The sequence below is a fragment of the Gorilla gorilla genome, chromosome 13 (assembly GCF_029281585.2).
Source record: "Gorilla gorilla gorilla isolate KB3781 chromosome 13, NHGRI_mGorGor1-v2.1_pri, whole genome shotgun sequence".
Lineage (NCBI taxonomy): Eukaryota > Metazoa > Chordata > Mammalia > Primates > Hominidae > Gorilla > Gorilla gorilla.
This window is the reverse complement of record NC_073237.2, coordinates 93,733,666-93,752,810: the sequence shown is the minus strand read 5'-3', so window position 1 is coordinate 93,752,810 and position 19,145 is coordinate 93,733,666. Positions and strand designations below refer to the sequence as shown.

Sequence of the window (19,145 nt, the reverse complement as noted above, 5' to 3'; positions counted from 1 at the left end):
GCTTTGTATTATCATTGAACCACTTCATGGGAACTTAGTTTTAGAACTGATTGTAAGATCCTTGAGATAAGTGTTCGGTAAACAAAGGCTGAGTTGTCTATAACATTTCTCTGTACTACATAATTCATATATTTCTGAAACTAGAGGTTTTCTACCAGAAGACATAATTTGTCAAATAAGACATAAAATCATAGGTTCTTGGTGCAGCCAACATTCTGGACAAGACATTCCCTGAAATGAGCTTAAAAAAAATAAAACTACACGCTACCATAACAAGCTCAATTAAAATCTGTTCTGAGTTATTTCCCACTGTGTAATTACTTCACTTAGTAAGTCATGCTCAGCGCGTTCACTTAAGAATTTCAAATGGAAATGCTAGCTTCAGGATTTTTCCCCTGACATATGTATGTTAAAAGATACAAGTATTTATCATAATACAAACAATATTTCCATAATTCCCTATGATAATGTATTCGTAGACAGCCCTAAAAATTTTAGCATGTAAAAAGCTCCTACCTTCTAGAAAAAATGGCATGGTTTTCTTCACTCTCATCTGACAATTAACTTGACGCCCGGTTTTCCTTTTAGAACTCCTTTGACGAGCCACAAGCTGAGCAATTCTTGCAGTTTCTGTGCAGGCCATGGCATAGCAGGTAATCTATTCATTAGAGGCAGGGTAAGAGGAGAAACATTTCTCAGATTCCATGTTGCCTAGAGGCCAGTTCTTAAAAGTGGATCTTAGTGAGCCTACATATCCCAAGTCAAGTGGTATGCAAATATTCATGTGTCTCGCTCCTTGATAATGCTAGAAGAAAATTATATTTTCTGCAAGAGGAATCTGGCATAGTCTAGTACATTGAATTATCTTTCCCAAACTGAAAATTCCATTTATTTTTAAATAGGTATTAAGCATCTACAGTGTACTAGACACTATGAGATTACCAAATGAACAAAAAGCAACCTATGATCTGATATATAATATCATATAATCTGTGAGGTACATTTCATTCACACTTTACACATGGGAATGCAGAGGCTCGGGAAAGTTAAGCAGCCTTCCAAGTCACATGGTGAGGCTCTTTGAGTCCAAAGTATGTACTCATAACTACTATGTTGAATACAAGACTACTAAATCCTTCTCTTGCCTCTGTGATGGATCTGCTGGGTGACTCTGGGCAAATCTAAGTATTCTCAGCTGTAAAACAGGGGTGGTTTAGACCTGGTGTTTTCAGACTGTGTTCATGGGAGCCATAGAGTTCTATGGAGAGGCCTCAAGGGGCTGCTACTGGCAGGGGCATGAGAGCAAGGCAGGGCAAGCAGGGTCTCCGGAGCTTCCACATCTCTCAAAACACTGTAGCTCAGCTCTGTATCTTTAAAGAAAAAATTGGTATGATATGATATTGAAAAAAGATTTGAAGATAGAGACTACTGGGACAAGATGCTCTCTACAGACCTGTGTAGTTTTCAAGTCTTTGACTCTAATTTGAAATCAAAAACAGGAAAACAATGAGGCTTTATGTCACAAGCTAAAATATGTTCCTACTCTTTGGCCCAGTATTTCTATTTCTGAGACTATACTACAAGAATATAATTTAAAAAAACAAACGTTACCTACCCAAGTATGTGCAACGGGGGTATTTTAATAGTCAAAACCTGGAAACATTTAAAATATCCAAAACAGGGGAACGAAGAGTTGAGTAAATTACAGTATAGTAACTCTATAAAGCATTAATTTATTAATTCATTCAGCTATTCATTCATTCATGCATTCAACACAGATTTATTAAGCCCTTCATCCTTAATAAACTTATGGAGGAAAAAGAGAGAAGCAAGAAATTAAACAGAAAACATTGTGTCAAGTGTGATAACGGATGTATTACAAGGTGCAAGTAGACAGAAAGGAGGGCTTAAGTCTGTCTGGAACGATCAGGGATGCCAAAGCATGTTTTATTATTCATATAATATTTAATTAATTTATATCTTCTCCTTAGGAAAATTATTAACTACAAGGTGAACTTCCCCTTTGACTACTTTCCTGCTCCTGGTTCCCTTGTCCTCCTCCACCACTGCCTCCTCATCCCCCCATATAGAAAAACCACTATGTCAGGTTTTGGTGAGAAACACTCCAGACCTGATCCACATATTTACACATGTAGAAATATACCCAGGAAACTATAGTGTATGAGGGGGTGTGGGTGTTTTGTTTCTCTTTTGGTTGGTGGTCTGTCCTTATCTATTATGCTGTACAATGGGTAGGTACCAAGAAGTGAAGCTGCTAGGTCGCAGTGGAAGAGCAATGACAGATCACCCGGCTACCACTAAATGGCCTATACTATCTATAAACTGTGTTCTTCCAGAGAGGCAGAAGGATTTAAAACGGTATAATGATATGATCATATTGGTGTGAAGGAGAGGAAAAGAACAGAAGAGAAGACAGAACAGCAAGGAGGCCCCGGTAGTTATGAAAAGTGATGAAGGATCAGCTCCGGACTGACTAGGTCCAGATAGCAGGAATTGACTTGATGAGAATTTAAAACTGTCTATTAGATTTGGTGATCACGAGGTCATTAGTGACTTTGGCAAAAACATTTGTAACAGGTCTGTAATAGGCAGGTGTGATATTTATGCACTTAAGGCCTCCAGTACAACTATTTTGTTCAGATGTTGACATTGGGTAAATATTTTTAATTTTGTGTGGTTAAAATCTTATTTTTACAATGAAAAGAATTTGAGGAATAAGAAAAAGACATAAGAATGTAGGCCGTGCTTTACGTGCTGTTTTCTCTGTCACTACCAATCCCAAACAACTAAGCTAGTACTTTCACTTAGACGTCTATCACAGGTAGGAGATTGGAAGTGCCAGAGAGGCAATTATGAATTGGTTTGATTCTTCTGACACGCACAATTACCTTCTTACCTCTCCAGATCTACTAGTCTCTATCCTGACCACTGCTGGCACACTTCTCAGATAGGCTTCTAGTGTAGGGAAACCTAGCTGTTTGAAGGGGATCCAGTCTCCAGTCAAGGATCTGTACTCTCCTTGGAGCCGGGGTAATGCTACTCCATTCTTATGAGACTGCAGAACAGCTCGCAGCATCTTTGAAACCAGATCTCCTTCCAGCATCTTTGCCTATAAGAACACAGTAGAAGGTTACTATAATATGGCTCATTAGTTTGTGAATTCAAATAGATTTTCAGAGCTGAAACTTGTTACTTTATAAATTATTACTGCATACTTTCTGTGCAATTACAATATGGGGAAACAACTGCCATGGTAGAGAAAAGCACAAATACCATAAGAATGCAGGGCAAAGTCAGAAGGCACAAGACCAGCCTGAAGAGGGAATATATCAGGGAATGTTCCCAGATTCGGGCGGGGAAGCCTGAATGGAGTCCCGAAGAGCAAGATGGAATCACCTAACAAGGAGGAAGAGGGTGGGCTGTGGGGCTGGGAGTGGTATCAGCCCAAGGAAGGGAACAGGATGTGCGAGTGCACAGAGGTGAGAGAGAAGCACATGGTGTGTTCCAAAAATTCCAGACAGTTAGGTGGCTGGACGTGACTGAACAAAGACTCCAAGCTGAGGGCTGAGAGGGCCAGGGAGGGGCAGACCCTGAGACTACTATATTATGCTCATGTTTACATTTTTGCCAAAAGTAATGGGGGCCTTAGGGATATTTTAAATAGGGGAACAAAATGATCAGCTCTGTATTTTATAAAGATCACTACTCAGCAATGGAGAAGATAAATGGGAAGGAGAAAGATTAACAAGTTGTCAGAATACTTGGAAATGTGGAGGACCACAATACAGCGCCTTAGGAATAAATAAAAAAATCAATTTGAGAGGTAATTAGGAGGTGGAATCAGCAGGAATTGGTTAATTGGTTTGGATGAAGAGGTGGGCTCCAATGTTTCCAGCTTAGAAGTAAAGTAGAGAGTAATGACCCACATTGAGGTGGGATAAAGGCAGGTTTGCAAGAGAGGAAGAGGCCAATTCATTTTGGACACGGAGAAGTTGGAATGCTTATAGAACAGCCATGCAGATATATTCACTAGGAAATTAGGTTAGAAGTCTAAGCTGGTCACAGATTTGTTGGTCTTTGACTTATATGGGGTACTTGACATCCAGGGAGTAAAAAACAAGGTTACAGATGGACCTCTGCAGAAGGCTATCATTCAAGAAATGGATAGAGGAAGACGAACCTATAAAAGGCTAAGAAAAAGGGACTAGAGAGATGGAAGAAAAAGAAGCAGAGTCATAATGCCATATGAATAAAAGGAGGAAAGAATCATTTCCTTTGGACTAATGATTACATCTAGTTGTAGTTTTGCAGAGAAAAAAAAAAGACAAATTCAGGAGATACATTCAGAGAATGTATAGATACATACTATGAGATACATTCAGAGAATAAGTAGCCTGGAAAAAATGGCTTACCCTTTTATTAAAGGAAAGAGGAAGGCAAACCATGGGCAATTTGTTACTTTTCCTTCAACAGTGATGTTCAATAGAACTTTCTGTGATGTTTTATATTATTGCAATGTCCACAATGTCCACATATGGCTCTGAGCACTTAAAATATGGCCAGGATGACTGAGGAACTAAAATTTTACCTTAAATTAAATGTGGCCACTGGCTACCATACTGGACAGCAGAGAATTCTAGACAAATAGCCATTTTCTTTCTCTGGCTTAGAAAACACAAAAGAAGAATGACATACAATTCTATCAATTCCATCATTCATCCATCTTAAAAAGAAAACAAAATGTCAGCCTGTTTGTCCTGCTATTAATTATAAACATAATATTGAAGTTACAGCAAGGTTTCAATAGCAAACAAAAACCTACATAGTCATGTGCCACTTAACAGTGTTTTAGCCAACAACAGACTGCATATATAAAAGAGGTTCTATAAAATCATAATGGAGCTGAAAAATTCCTATAGCCTAGTAATATCTTGATAATCCTGGCCTTGTATAGGCCAAGGCTAATGTGTGTGTTTTTGTCTTAGTTTTTAATTTAAAAAGTTTAAAAAGTAAAAGAGGCCAGATGCAGTGGCTCGCACCTGCAGTCCTAATGCTTCGGGAGGCCAAGGTGGGCAGAATCACTTGAGCCCAGGAGTTTGAGACCAGCCTGGGCAACATGGCGAAACCCCGTCTCTACAAAAAATAGAAAAACTAGCTGGATATGGCAGCATATGTCTATAGTCCCAGCTACTCAGGAGGCTGTGGTGGGAGGATCATTGAGCCCAGGAGGTCAAAGCTGCAATGGAGCACCACTGCACTCCAGCCTGGGGGACAGAATGAGACTTGTGTCAAAAAAATAAAAATAAATGAAAAGTAAAAGAAATGAAAACTTTTAATAAATTTAGTGTTGCCTAAGAGTGTACAGTGTTTATAAGTCTACAGTAGTGTACAGTAATGTCCTAGGCCTTCACATTCATTCACCATTCACTCACTGACTCATCCAGAGTAACTTCCAGTCCTGCCAGCTCCATTCATGGCAAGTGACCTATATAGGTATGCCATTTTTTGTTTTATATACCATATTTTTACTGTATCTTTTCTATGTTTAGATACACGAATACTTACCATTGTGTTAATGGTTGCCTATAGCATTCAGTACAGTAACATGCTGCACAGGGTTGAAGCCTGGGAACAACAGGCTATATACCACATAGCTCAGTTGTGTGGTAGGTTCTACTGTCTAGGTTTGTGAGTCTACTCTATAATGTTTGCACAGCAATGAAATTGCCTAACAATGCATTTTTCAGAACATATCCCTGTCGTTAGGCAATGTACGACTGCATGCATTATGTACCTTCCATTACTAAACATTAACTCTTTTCAAATTATTATCACCAGGACCAACAACATTTAATTAATACTATAACCTACAAAAGCCCTATACTAGGTCTGTATTCTTATTCTCTTCACAGATGTGTGTGTGTGTATAGTCATGCGTCACTTAACAACGGGGATACATTCTGAGAAATGTGCCGTTAGGCAATTTAGTTATTGTGTAAACATTATTGAGTGGACTTGCAAACCTAGATGGTATAGCCTAGTACACACCTAGGCTATATGGTATAACCTATTGCTCCCAGGCTACACACCTGTACAGCATGCTACTATACTGAATACTGTAGGCAATTTTAACACAATGGTAAGTACTGTATGTCTAAACATATCTGAGCATAGATAAGTTATAGAAAAATACAGTATTATAATCTTACAGGACAAATGATTATGCAGTCCATTGTTGACCAAAACATTGTTATTGGCACAAGACTAAATATCAAAATCTTCCTTTAGGGAAAGTTTACCTAAAATAAAATTAACTCATTTTATATGTAGCACTTCTTGAGTTTTAAAAAATATACACACCTATGTAATCATACCACAATCAAGATACAGACATTCCCATCATCCAAAAAAATTCCCTCATGTGGGGTACATAATATATGTAAAAGTAAAATGTACAAAGGTAGTACGAAGAATAGAACCAATGGAAGGTTCTTACACTACACATGAGGCGCTGTAGCGTCATTTGAAAGCTGACTATGATAAAGAGGGATACTGTAAACCATATGGCAACCACTAAAATTTTTTAAAAAGGTATAATAATATGCCAGTAGTAAAGATAAAATGTAATAAGACAATACCTATGCAAGCAGAAGTTAAAAAAAATTAGACAGGAAAAAGGAGAAAAAAAAGGGCAGAGAAAATAGAAAACATCCAGCAAAATGGCAGGTTTAAAGCCAATCATATCAATAATTACATTAACTGTAAATAACTGAAATAGCCCTATAAAACATTAGGGGTTGGCAAAGTGGATAAAAAAGCAAGACTTACTTATATACCACCTTCAAGAAACCCACTTTAAATATGAATGCATAGGTTAAAAGTAAAAAGAAAAAAGATGTACCATGCAAACACTATGACTATATAAATATCAGAACAAGGAATCTTATCAGAGATAAAGAGAGACATTACATAATGATTAAGGGGCTAATTCATCAGAAAGATAAAACAATCCTAAGCATAGGTGCACCAAACATCAGAGCTTCCAAACACACAAAATCTGATAGCTGAAAAAACTTATTCACAATTTCACAATTATCATTGGACACTTCAAAACTTCTTTCTCGTCAATAGATAGAACCAGTAGATCAAAAAAAATAATAAAATCAGTAAGAATATAAAACAGCTGGCCAGGTGTGGTGGCTCACACCTGTAATCCCAGCACTTTGGGAGGCCGAGGTGGGCGGTTCATCTGAGGTTGGGAGTTCAAGATCAGTCTGGCCAATGTGGTGAAACCCTACCTCTACTAAAAAATACAAAAACTCAGTTGGACATGGTGGTTCATGCCTGTAATCCCAGCTACTCGGGAGGCTGAGGCAGGATAATTGCTTGAACCCAGGCGGTGGAGGTTGCAGTGAACCAAAATCATGCCACTGAACTCCAGCCTAAACAACAGAGTGACTCTATCTCAAAAAAAAAAAAAAAAAAAAGAATATAAAAGAGCTAAACACTATCAACCAAAGTGACCTAATGATATTGACAGAATACTCCACTCCAAAGACAGCAGAATATACATTCTTTTCAAGAGCACATGAGATGTTCACCAAAATAAAATATATTCTTGGACTTAAAACGATATTCAAACAACTTAAAATAACTCATATTATAAAAAGTATATTCTGTGGACAGAACAAAATTAAATTAGGTATCACTAACACAAAGATATGTGAACAATCTCCATGCAAATTTAACAAGATACTTCTAAACAACCAAGGGTCAAAGAGAAAGGCTACCTCCAAAATTAGAAAAATATTTTTAAATAAATGAAGACACAAACGTAAAATTTTGCTGGATGCGGTAAAAGTATTAGAGGAAAATTTATAGCATTATGTTTCTGTTAGAAAGAAGAAAAGTGGCAAATCAATGATCTATTCTCCTACTTTGAGAACAAAAAGAGAGAAATTTATATCAAAAGTAAGCAGAAGAAAGGAAATAAAGGTGAGAGCAGAAATCAATTCTGAAATGATGAAACAGATCAATAATGAAGTTTCAAAATAGGAGAGAAAAGAATCATGAAACTAAAACTAGTTTTCAAACCATCAATAAAATTGATAAACTCCTAGAAACATAGAAAAAAAAGGCACAAATTACCATAATGTGATTGAAAGAGGGGCCATCAATACAGATCCTACAGACATTAAAAAGAGAACATGATAAAACAGTTATGCCAATAAGTTTGTAGCTTAGATGAAATAGATAAATTTATTGAAAGACACAAATGTCAAAGCTTACTCAAGAAGAAATAAATAACCCTCAAATATCCCTATAGCTATTAGAGAATTTGAATTTACAGTTAAAAATCTTCACACAAAGAAAACCTGAAGCCCAGATTGCTTTACTGGCAAATTCTACCAAACATTTTTAGAAGAATCAATACTACTCTTACAGATTCTCCCAGAAAACAGAGGGAAGAAAACATTTCTGAACTCATTTTATGAGGCAAGCATTATGCTGATACAAAAACTATACAAAGACACTGCATGAAAAGTACAGACCATATCCCTCATGAACATAAATGCAAAAATTCTTAACAAAACATTAACAAAATCCAAGAATTAGTGAAAAGGATAAGACATAATAACCAGTTAAAGTTTATTCCAGGAATGCAAGTATGGTTCAATATTCATTAAGTCAATCAATATAACTTACTACATCAACAGATTAAAGGAAATTAAACAACACAATCATATCAATAGCTGAAAAAAAGACAGCTGACAAAATTAAAAATCTATTTATGATAAAAAACTCTCAGAACATTAGAATAAAATGGGAAGTCCTTAACCTGATAAAGACCATCTGTGAAAAAAACCCACGGTTAACATCACTACTCACAGCTAAAGAGTGAGCGCTGTCTCCCTAAGACTGGGAACAGGGCAAGAATGCCCATGCTCAGCACTCCCATTCATTATCACAGTGGAGGTCCTAGCCAGTGCAATAAGGCTGATTTCAAGATTTACTATAAAGCTATATTAGTCAAAATAGTGTAATATCATCAAAAGAACAATCATATAGATCAATGGAACAGAATATGTAATCCAGAAATAAACCCATATATGGTAAACTGATTTTTTTTTTTGAGACAGGGTCTTGCTCTGTTGCCCAGGCTGGAGTGCAGTGGCACAATCTTGGCTCACTGTAACCTCTGCCTCCTGGGTTCAAGTGATTCTTGTGCCTCAGCCTCCCAAGTTGGCTGGGATTACAGGCATGTGCCACCATGCCTGGCTAATTTTTTTGTATTTTTAGTAGAGACAGGGTTTTGCCATGTTGGCTAGGCTGGTCTCAAACTCCTGACCTCAAGTGATCCACCCACCTCAGCCTCCCAAAGTGCTGGGATTACAGGTGTGAGCCACCTCCGGCCTAGTAAACTGATTTTCAACAAAGATGCTAAGGAAATTCAATGAAGAAAGTTCAATGAACAGTGCTAGTAAAACTGGTCATTCATATGCAAATAATGAACTTCATATTATATACAAAAAATTAACTCAAAATAAATAATTTAGGTCCTAAATGAAAAGGCTAATAGTATAAAACTTCTAAAAAATACACAGGAGTAAATCTTTGTGGCCTTGGGTTAGGCAAAGACTTTTGAGAACCATAGAAGAAAAAACTGGCTGGGCACAGTGGTTCACGTCTGTAATTTCAGCACTTTGGGAGACCAAGGCACATGGGTCACCTGAGCTCAGGAGTTCGAGACTCGCCTGGGCAACATAGTGAGACTCCGTCTTCACACACACACACACACAAAAGCTGGGCATAGTCGCACGTGCCTGTAGTCGCAGCTACCTGAGAGGCTGCAGTGAGCCGTCATGGTGCGACAGAGTGAGAATCTGTCTCAAAAAGAAAAAAAGAAGAAATTGACAAATTGGATCTCATCAAAATTTAAAATGTCTGCTCTTCCAAAAGCTGTTCAAAAATGAAAAGCCACAGATTGTGAGAAGATATTTTCATAACAGACGTGGTAAAGTTGGTAGTCATATATAAACAATACTCAAAACTCAATAATAAAACAAAGATCCCAATTTAAAACGTGCAAAACACCTGAATACATACGTCACTAAAGTAAAAATGAAGATGGCAAAAAAACACATGAAAAGATGCTCAACAGCATTAGTCATTAGGGAAATGCAAATTAAATTCACAATGAAGTATCACTACACATCTATTAGAGCAGCTTAATTTTTTTAAAAACTGACAATACGAAGTGTTGATGAGAAAGCAGAGCATTTAGAACTCTCATACATTTCTGGTGGGCATGCAAAATAGTACCTTGAAAAATAGTTTGACAATTTCTTTTCTTTTTTTTTTTTTTTTGAGACAGAGTCCAGCTCTGTGGCCCAGGCTGGAGTGCAGTAGCCCGATCGCGGCTCACTGCAACCTCTGCCACCCAGGTTCAAGCAATTCTCCTGTCTCAGCCTCCCGAGTTGCTGGGACTACAGGCACATGCCACCACGCCCAGCTAATTTTTTTGTATTTTTAGTAGATATGGGGTTTCACCATATTGGTCAGGCTGGCCTTGAACTCCTGACCTCAGGTGATCCACCCGCCCTGGCCTTCCAAAATGCTGGGATTACAGACATAAGCCACTTCCCCGGCCAGTTTGACAATTTCTTACAAAGTAAAGTATACACTTATATAACCCAGCAATCCTCTCCTACATTATTGCCCAAGAGAAATGATGACATATGTCCACACAGAAACGTGTGTGTGTATATAACAGCATTATTTATAATTGCCCCCCAAACTGGAAACAATCAAAATGTCTATCAAAAGGTAAGTAGATAAACCAATCTAGTAGCGCCATACAGTGGAATACTATTCAGTAATAGAAAGGAACAATCTGTTGATACATAAAACATGCATGACTCTTATATTATGCTAAAGGAAAAAGCTGGACACAAAAGGCTACATACATGATTCTATTTATGTGAACATTCTGGAAAAGGCGAAACTACAGGCACAGAAATTAGATCAGTGGTTGCCAAGGGCTGGGGGTAAGGGGAGGTGATTGGCTATAAAGAGGGATTTTTACTGCATGTAAAGCATATCTTTAACCACCACACCCTCCCCCACCCCCCACCCCCCCAAAAAAAAAGTTCTTTTAAGCTATGCTTCTCTGTGGTCAACCCTCTCTGGTTCATACACACACTGCCCTGGCTCCTGGCAACTACCAATCTGCTTTCTGTCACTATGGATTATTTTTGCCTAGTGCTTTGTGTTCCATCTATGTTAGTGCATTTAACTCAGTTCATTCCTTTTTATTGATGAGTAGTATTCCACTGTATGGATATACTACAATTTGTTTATCCATTCAAATGTTGATACACATTTGGGTTGCATCCAATTTTGAGATATTATAAATAAAGTTGCCTTGATCATTGATGTACAAGTATTTAGGTAGGCATATGTTTTTATTTCTCTTATGTAAATTCTGAGAAATGGCTTTTCTAAAAATCTAGTATCTATAACAATGCTGGGAGGCTATTATCCTCAACTTATAGATGTGAAAACCAAGGTTCAGATAAGTTAAATACTTAAGATATCGCAGGATGTAGATAAGCTAGGATTTCAATCCAGGTCTGTTTGATGCCAAAGGCCACATTTTTTCCATTATATCACCCTGTCTACTGGTACTGGGAAAAACACCCAACAAACCCTGAAGAATTAAGAACAGGAGACAAGATAGGAAAGAAAGAGTAAGCAGAGTAAAAAAGAAAAAAACAGTGGTGTGAAATCCACAGCTGACTCCACTTAGTCACAGGGCTGGTGTGGATTCCAAGACAATGGAACAACTGGAGATACTCAATAGAAATTCATGGCAGAGACAGAGAACTGCAGAGTCTGCACACCTCCACTACCTCTGAAGTCCACACTCTGAATGAATGCCAGGGAGCAGGAAAGAGGACAGCTTTGGGACCTATACTTCACGGTTGCCAGATGTCAATGCTGAAGTATGAATTTTGGCTCCTGAATAGTAAACTGATGACACGGAAAATACTTTAACAATGGTTCATGACTCATGAGTCAAAGAGCACTGAACTACTATACAGTTATTTCCACAAGTAGTAAAAACAACAGTGGAGACTGGCCAAGTTTTAATTTGCAAGAGGACATACTAAAGCATCACTTGCTTACTCCTCAGTGCCAATCCACCCTGACTATCCATTTCTGATCTCCACCTTCCCCATCTATGTGCTCTTCTTCCCTTCAAAACCCAATCCCTCCCATCAGTTCATCTAGAGCTTTTCTGAGTGAAACTGGGCTTTGCATCTTTGTATATCCGTATGCCTAAGTGGGCCTTGGCTATCAGCTACATACGCATTACATATAGATATAATGTCAGGTGGTTAGCACACATCCAGGGAAAATATCCATCTGGGTGTGACCAGTGTAAACGACTCAAATTAGACTGTTCAACATATCTGACTCCTCCCTGGCCAGACTACTTTATATTCCCCTGCCACAGTTTCAGTAAGAAGGCCTTACCCTTTGCCTTAAGAATAGAGTTTCCATGGTATTCTCCTTCCCTTCATTTTGGAAAGAGCATCTGCTCCACTGCCACCTCCCCTCTGTGGTCTACTTTTCTCAGCTACATTAGGAGTGGACAGCAACCATTAATTTATGGGGAAAAAATGTCGGATAAATGCATTTTACTAATGGGTGTCCTGTTACTAAAACCTAACAGAACACTGTGATGCAGGTTTGAAAGGACAGGTCCAGCCCTGTCTTAGAGTCTAATCAGAGGCTTGTTCTACAGGTTGCCCTCTGCGAAAGCCTTCCACTCCTTCCACCCTTGGGAGAACCATTTTAGACCACTGCCCCTGAAATGTCCCTTCTATCTTCCTTATTTCTGCTCTGAAACAGCTGCAAGCAGGGATCTCCCAAAAAGGGCACTTCACAATTTTTTTTTTTTAAGGAGCGGCATTCAGGTAGAGTCTTCCTCTTGTCCCCACCCATGACCTGTTTAACGGCCAGAGCAGAGTGAGGTACGAAGCTTTGCCTAATGCTTGCTTCTCTAGTCCTACCCTCTTTAAATGTGTCTTCTCCTTTATATACCAGATGTCTCGTGACCTCCATCCTAATTGTTCTATCCTTTGCCCCGAGACTCTTGGAAGAAGATTAAATAAAATACCAGTGTGAATCTGCATGGCACAGAAGTGCTCATCCTTATTTTTCACTTTTCCCACCCTATCCATCCTCACATTTACCCACCTTGATTTCTTGGTATTGTCAGACTGTTTTTTCTAAGTTATATTTCTCAATCTGACCTGAGAAAAGCTTATGCCACACACATACTTCCTACTTTCACTCCCCCTTTATTTTTCCCCCAGATAGAGTCTTGCTCTGTCACCCAGGCTGGAGGGCAGTGGCGTGATCTCCGCTCACTGCAACCTCTGCCTCCTAGGTTGAAGCAATTCTCCTGCCTCAGCCTCTTGAATAGCTGGGATTCCAGGCACCCATCACCATGCCTGGCTACTTTTTTGTATTTTTAGTAGGGACGGGGTTTCACCATGTTGGCCAGGCTGGTCTTGAACTCCTGACCTCACGATCCACCTGCCTTGGCCTCCCAAAGTGCTGGGATTACAGGTGTGAGCCACCGCGCCCGGCCTTTCACCCACTTTTTAATGCACATATTATCACAGTTAAAATCTACTTTAAAATATTTCAATAGTAAAGTTGCTAACACCTGGCCGTTGATATATTTTGATTTGGTTTTGGGGGAAGGGCAGGGGATTGCAGAAGATTATACCTAAGCCTCCTTTTACTTGTGTTCCGTAAGTTTAATGCCACTGCTCACTCATTTTCCTGGGATAAGCCCCTTCTCCTGGATCTCATTCTCTTTATCTGTAAGATGAGTGAGGTCAGTATTAGTTCTCAATCCTCCCCCAAGCAATGTGATACATAAAGATGGAAGGCGGATGTCTACAATTCCTTCACTCTTCACCACTTCCATGGCAGTTGTCCTAGTCCGTGTCAGCAACATCTCTTTCCTGGAGCAGAGCAGCTGGGCTCTTAGCTGGTCTCTCTGCTTCCACTTCACCTCCTAGAATCTGTTCTCCACATATCAGCCTGAGTGATCTTTTCATATAATATATACTATTATATCACGTCACTCAAAACCCTCTAATGCTTCCTGTGTTAACTCAGACAAAAAGCCAAGTCCTTACAGAGCCAAAAAGGGCCCTGCATAACCTGCAACCCCCACTTCTTTGCCCTAAGTTCTCTCTTCTCTTTATTTTCATTCACCCATCCTGGGCTCCATGCTTTTCCTTGAACATGCCTGAGATGGCCTCACAACAGGGCTTTTGCACTTGCCATTCTCTCTACCTGGGACATATTGACTCCAGGGGCACATGTGGCTCACAGCCTTACCTCCTTCAGCTAAAGTATTTGCTCAACTGTCACCTCCACAGTAAGGCCTTCTCTGGCCACCCTATTCAAAATCAAAACTGAGATGCCAGCTTCCCTGATTTTCTCCTTAGCACTTATCACCATCCAATATTCTTCTTCATTTAATGGTTTTGTCTTTCTCCCCAACTTCAATGCAAGCTCCATGAAAGCAAGGATTTGTGTCTGTTTTGTTCACTGCTGAATCCCTAGTGCCTAGCCCACCAAGAGCTCAATAAATATTTGTTGAATGAATGAGAAATTCTCCATCCACCTACCACTCCTTTTCTCTCCTACTCACTAAAATACAGCATAACATAGGTGAGCTATTAAAGGCATAACTCTGAATCCAATTTAAGTTACTAAAAAATTATCTGCAAATGTTAACAATTCTTATAAACTGAATGAGACAGCCAATCGCAACACCAAACTGTGGTTGAGAATCATCAAGTAGATTATTTCTGAGCCTGTCCACTCTGAGCCAGATTAGGCCTTGTCAGGGCCGCAGCATGATTGCAAGGAGCCCACACATCCTGACAAGCAGCAGGCACGGCTTGAATATTAGTAAATGTCTCACATGTACTTATAGTCCTGTTTTTCAGAGTATGCAGATATAACTAACTGCCCTTCTCCTTGAAGACACTATTTTAGCAACAGCGGGAACTTAAAGTCCCATAATGTCTGTGCTGACACATTTTAGGCATCGTCTAGGCTAACCCAAGCTCCTTACCTTACAAATCAATAAACTGAGCCTCAGAAGGAAAATTTTTTCCTAAGATCTTTACCCAATAAATGATTTCTCACCTTGCAACACTTTTAAATGCTCTTTTCTTTCTAATCATAGTCTGTTATCACTTCAATTACTCCTTCACCAACCGGTTTTTAAAGGAAAAAGATGATTAATACCCTCAGGTGATGGTATACTTCCTTAAGAGGTTTTTTCAGGGAGTTATCTTTTTTATTCTTGTGATCTCAAGTTCCAAATTATTCGTGCATTTTAACTGCATACCATGAATGTATGTAAGGGATTTCCATAAGTCTACATACTAGACAAAAAAACCCTGAGATAACAAAGTGGCTTAGTAAGGAGTTTGTGTCTTAATCCTAGTTCCGCTACTGATTACCTGTGACAAGTCACTTCAGGTCTCTTTTTTTCACAAGGAAGATAAGAAAGGTGGGCAAGAGCCATGATTCTCAACTTTCCTTGGATTCACTGAAGGCTGAAATAAGGTCCAAATATGTAATGAAAACCGAGTTTGCTTACTCATGACAAAGCTGCACAGGCTAAAATGCCAAGCTTACTTTGAAGTCACACTGGGTAGCTTGCACTGATCAAGTTCTGATTGCCATATATACATGTCTTCAACTAAAAATTGCAAAATTAATTACTTTTAGTTTGAAAGACAAAACTGTAAACATATTTGGCTTACAGGGAAATAATGACAAGAATGAAGCTTTAAAAGTACAGAGGTGGGAGTGGAGGGAGGAAAAAGCAGGTTTGGCACAAAGAAACAACAGTTCACGTAAATATAAAATTTCACCAAGGAACTTCTGTGAAAGTGTCCAGATGCAAAGCACTCTATGTCAAATCTCAATTCTTGAAAACAGCACTTGACAAACACAAATTAGGCACTCGGGGTTGGATTATATTTTTTGTTTATATTCACATTAAGTATCCAACTAGATTATATTGCACAGAGAACTTAAAAGAGGAGTTCTTCAAGGAGTTTAAAATCTCTTGATGCACAATACAATAGTTCATTCAGCCATGTTCAACCTGTACACTTAAAAGGGTATTAGCAGGGGATTACACTCCATTTTCAATCTACAGAGACTGAAATCTGAAGGCACTGCCAACTGCTGCCTCACAGTCTCACCGTGTAACTACCAAAGACGGAGGCTGTGTGCCACCAAAGGGCCCTGGATTGGGGCACAGGAGATGTGAGTTCTAATCCAGCTGGCCCCAGGGGCAATTCCCTATACCCAGAACAGTACTTTGCACGTAACTAATGCTCAATGAATGTCAGCTGAGAGGAAATGCAAAAATATCCACCATGTGCCCATTTATATTATATAGTAAACACAAAGATCTTTGTGTCCCTGCCCTCAAAAAACTAAAATCCAATTATGTAAAACATGGACCGTTTGTTGGGAGGAAGAGAGTGAATACTGCTTGGCAATTATTATGAGGCAAAGGATATACAGTGGTTATCTTGGAAAAGCCTTGCAAAGTAAGCCAAGTACCTCTATTTGACACATAGAAAACCAGGCTCAGAGAAAGCATGTAATTTGTTCAAGATCACACAATTTGTAAAATGAGAAGCCCAGATTTCAATCCAGGTCTGCAAAGTTCACATTATTTACAGTATGCAACACATTCATACACATCAAGGCAGCCCAGGACGAGACAGGGATTTGGGTCCAAGTTTTACTTCTGCTATTAAGCTGTTGCGTATCTCTCTAGAGAGAACATTTCTCTGCATTTTTTTCACCGGCACGATTGGAGAGCAGAGAGGTGTTGGTAGGAGGGTTAATGAACTAGATCTGTGGTTTTTTGGTTTGGTTTGGTTTGGATGGGCGGTTATCAGAATTCTTCTGGGCCAGGACTTGTTCTAATGTGGTTGTTTCCCTTCCCTGCTCTTAGAAATTATTTGAGAATGGTACCTTTAGCTATTAATGGAAATATACCTCTCAAGTGAATGGGAGCAGAAAGATATGCCGGCTCCAAGCTCCCTCCTAGCAAGCTGAAGCTGAGAGTCTGACCCTGCTGAGTGGATGCTACTGAAAGTTGAGAGACAACTTACTCACGGATCCATGTTTCCCTCCCAGCTGGGTGCTCTGTACCCACTGGGTGCTCCTGGTTTGAGAGAAATGGGGATGTGTGTCCTGCATTACTTAAGCGGCCTGCCTGGGGCTCGTCTCCAGATTACAGAGACCTTCAAGAGAAGTTCGTGGTGTAAAATACTTGGGTTCAAATAGGGGAGCGCGGACATCCCTCGCTGGGGGCGGCGGCTGCGGCCTGTCGCGCCGGTAGCGGGAACCACTTCCTGGTCCGCACCTCCCGCCCGCGTCCACACTCCGCTGCTGCATTTCCCCCACGGCGCAGAGCTTCCGAGGCAGCAGGAGGCTCCGTCCGGCTCCCGCGTGAACGCCCGGCCCGGAGCAGGGTCCCTTCAGAGATTTAAAACACAACGCTCTGGAACTCCAACTCCCCCGGCGCCCAGCCCGGTTCCCAGGCGTCGGGGCGGGGGCAATCCCCTGCGGCTGCAGGGAAGAGGCCCCGAGCCTGTTGGAGCCCCCGGCCCTGGCCGCGGTCCCACCGGTGACCCAGGTGCGCCGCGCCCGCCCGAAATCTCGTCCGACGTCGCCCGGCACCTGTCGCGCCCGGAGCCCGCAGGACCTGCACTCACCTCGTTCCGGGGGCCCACAGCCCGTCCCCGCGTCTCTGGGCCCAGCTCCTGCCGCCGTCTCCGCCAGTGGCCCCGCCGCGGCCGCCGCCCACTTTCGGTTTCCCCGCACCGCCGGAGCCGCCCCGCGGCTTGGGAATCACCTCAAGCCCCCGCCCCGCCCTGCTCGGCCCCGCCCCGCTTCGCCCCGCCCCGCCCCGCTTCCAGGGCAGCCTGGCCTCGGCTCTGCGCACGCGCGGGCGCTCCGGCCGCGTCGGCCCACGCCGGCGTCCGCGCGTGGGAAGGGAAACCGTCGCCACCTAGCGGTTTCTGCGCGTGCCCACGCACCGGACGGCGGCGGAAGACGCCTGCGGGGCGGGTGCGGGAGCGCCTCCTGGTGGACAACGCAGGTACGCGCGGGCCGAGCGAGCCGGGACTCAGCAGGGGGCGAGGGCGGCTCCTTCTATGGGGCTCACCCTCCCTCCAAACAGTTCAACTCCTGCACATTATTTTCTTCAACATCTGGAGCAGTTACTTTTTATTGCCCTAGACACACACTCTGTCCGCCCATATCCTTCAGGCCTTTCTCAAGCATTACCCTTTCAATGACGGTGGACACAGTCTCTAACATGTCAACCTCCTTCCTTGACTTTCCCTATCCCCATTCTCAGCCTTATTTCTCCTTAGCACCTATCTAGCACACTATATGTATTTTACTTATGCTTTTATTGTCTGCTATCCTTCTAAAATTAAAGCTCTGTGAGCACAAGGATTTTTGTTTGGTTCCTTAACCTATTCCCAGAGCCTAGGATAGTGCCTAGCACACGATCAGCAATAAATATCTGTCAAATTTATTCATTCACTCTAAAGTTATTGAACACCTAATAAGTGAATACTTATTTCTTCTGCACATTAATTCCACCAACACTTATTGGCACCTGCTTTGCATTCCTGCAGCCAACATTGAACACTTCTCTGCACCATTGGATATGCATTTACTGAGAACCTGCTGCTTATTCAACCGGTATTTTATTACAGTTTGACTGCCATGTATAAGACATACAATAAACTGAACGTTTAAAATGTACAGTTTGATAAATTATGCATTTACTGAGAACCTGCTGCTTATTCAACCGGTATTTTATTACAGCTTGACTGCCATGTATAAGACATACAATAAACTGAATGTTTAAAATGTACAGTTTGATAAATTTTGATATATATATATCACTGTGAGACCATCACTGCAATCAAAATCATGAACATATCCATCACCCAAAAAAGTTTTACTGTGAC

At 40.8% G+C, this 19,145-nt stretch overlaps 2 protein-coding genes across 2 annotated transcripts in view; one reads left to right on the top strand and one right to left on the bottom strand.

The window, feature by feature from the left end:
* The window catches only part of TDRD7 (tudor domain containing 7), an 82,621-nt gene extending 64,572 nt beyond the window's left edge, over positions 1-18,049 (bottom strand). Inside the window, exons 1-3 of the mRNA XM_004048322.5 lie at positions 17,874-18,049; positions 2,918-3,130; positions 517-658 (exon numbers count right to left, since the gene is read on the bottom strand). Coding sequence (XP_004048370.1) covers positions 517-658; positions 2,918-3,124 — 349 coding nt within the window. The 5' untranslated portion in view covers positions 3,125-3,130; positions 17,874-18,049. The remainder of the gene's footprint in view (positions 1-516; positions 659-2,917; positions 3,131-17,873) is intronic.
* LOC109028225 (basic proline-rich protein-like) overlaps positions 3,408-19,145 on the top strand; it is a 35,472-nt gene continuing 19,734 nt past the window's right edge. Inside the window, exons 1-2 of the mRNA XM_055350082.2 lie at positions 3,408-3,500; positions 17,443-18,259. Coding sequence (XP_055206057.1) covers positions 3,408-3,500; positions 17,443-18,259 — 910 coding nt within the window. The remainder of the gene's footprint in view (positions 3,501-17,442; positions 18,260-19,145) is intronic.